This window comes from Acyrthosiphon pisum, chromosome A1 (assembly GCF_005508785.2).
Source record: "Acyrthosiphon pisum isolate AL4f chromosome A1, pea_aphid_22Mar2018_4r6ur, whole genome shotgun sequence".
Classification (NCBI taxonomy): domain Eukaryota; kingdom Metazoa; phylum Arthropoda; class Insecta; order Hemiptera; family Aphididae; genus Acyrthosiphon; species Acyrthosiphon pisum.
Window position 1 is genome coordinate 24,680,854 of NC_042494.1, and position 1,414 is coordinate 24,682,267.

The 1,414-nt window shown below is 42.3% G+C and overlaps 1 protein-coding gene across 2 annotated transcripts in view; it reads right to left on the reverse strand.

Moving 5' to 3' along the window:
• The window catches only part of LOC100575983, an 8,307-nt gene extending 6,899 nt beyond the window's left edge, over positions 1-1,408 (reverse strand). Inside the window, exons 1-2 of one of the 2 annotated variants that reach the window (XR_003838978.1) lie at positions 1,290-1,408; positions 689-1,232 (exon numbers count right to left, since the gene is read on the reverse strand). Coding sequence is in view for 1 of the 2 variants with exons in the window: in XM_016808290.2 (XP_016663779.1) it covers positions 792-1,232; positions 1,290-1,379 (531 nt within the window). In the remaining variant the exon portion in view is untranslated. Of the gene's footprint in view, positions 1-36; positions 1,233-1,289 lie in introns of those variants that run through there. The other variant, XM_016808290.2, reaches the window with a different exon arrangement.
• Between the last annotated feature and the right edge of the window lie 6 nt (positions 1,409-1,414).

The following is a 1,414-nucleotide window of genomic DNA, read 5'->3' on the forward strand; positions in this document are numbered from 1 at the left end:
GATTACCTGGTGAGTTTTTCACATCTCTACTCCCCACTGTAAAGGAACCCCCCGAATTTCTCAGGTCTCTCCGTTCTCAAATGCAGTTCCTACAACCGACGCCTGGCACGAACCACGGATCGCAAACTGTGTACATTCCCAGTCAGCTGTCGTCTTCCAGCCATGTGTTCGTGCGCGTCGATGCCAAACGCCCCCCGCTCCAGCCTCGTTATGACGGACCGTACGCTGTGCTAAACCGTCGCGAGAAGACCTTCCAAATTCAAATGCATTCGAGGCAGCCGTGGATCTCAGTGGACCGGCTGAAACCTGCTTTCATCCTCAACGACAACCCACCCGCGGACCACACCTACGCAGCCAGTGAAGTGGTTCAACCTGCATCGAACAAAAAACGCGTCCGTTTTTGTTTCGCGGGGGGGGAGTAATGTGGCGACGGTTGTCCCACATACTGTCATCTGTCCCCCAGCGGTCGTAGCAGCAGTCGAACCAGCGGTCGTCGCCCGTTACGTTCACGCCGCTCCGCGCTCACTATTGTCCACGATTATAATAAAGAATTTCTTTTGTGTCATTTATTTTAACTATACTTACTTATACTTGTCATAGTAATGCAACCTTTATACATTTTACTGTAACCAAATAAAATTAAACAATTATTTAAAATACGTCGGCATTCTGAGTTCCTTCGCCTAACCTCAAATACCATTGCCGCAAATGGTTTACCGAAATATGTTATCACATAAAATATCCTGTGTATAAACGAAATAATAATTCCAGTATGTATGTTAATAAAAATATTATTTATTATGTTTTTTTAAAAACAACTCATTAATTTCATCAAAATCACTACCCCACCCCTCATAATTCTCCATAAGTCTATAGAATTGCTCGTTATATCCATCGTCACTCCAATCCATTTCGACTGAATTCTGCGTCGTGTTTAACTCGCCAAATATTAAATTCTCATGCTCCTGAAGCGGTGTAAACTGTATTTCTCCGAAAGTCGGTGATGGATGATGTAACCTTATAGGGGCATGAGGAATTAACATATTCGGTGAATCGTTCGAAACCTCAAATTCTGGCAATAAATCCGGAGATGATATTGCATTGTACTTCGGTGGTGGCGGTGTATTTTGCGGGGGTGATGGTTCATGAATTGGACTCGAAAAATCACGATGCCAATTATTTATCGGGAGCGACTCCTGGCGAGATAAATATCCGCTATCTCCACTTTGGGTCTAAATAATATTTATATTTGTATTTTATGTTTTTTATTTTTAAAAATATAAACTTACCATAGCACCATATTCATTGTTAAAATCCTCTAACAACCAATCCAAGGGCTGTGCATCCTGACTAAATACTGGATTCGGGTCCAGTTCCATAAGCTGTTGATGACGTCTATTAAAATATTCACTAT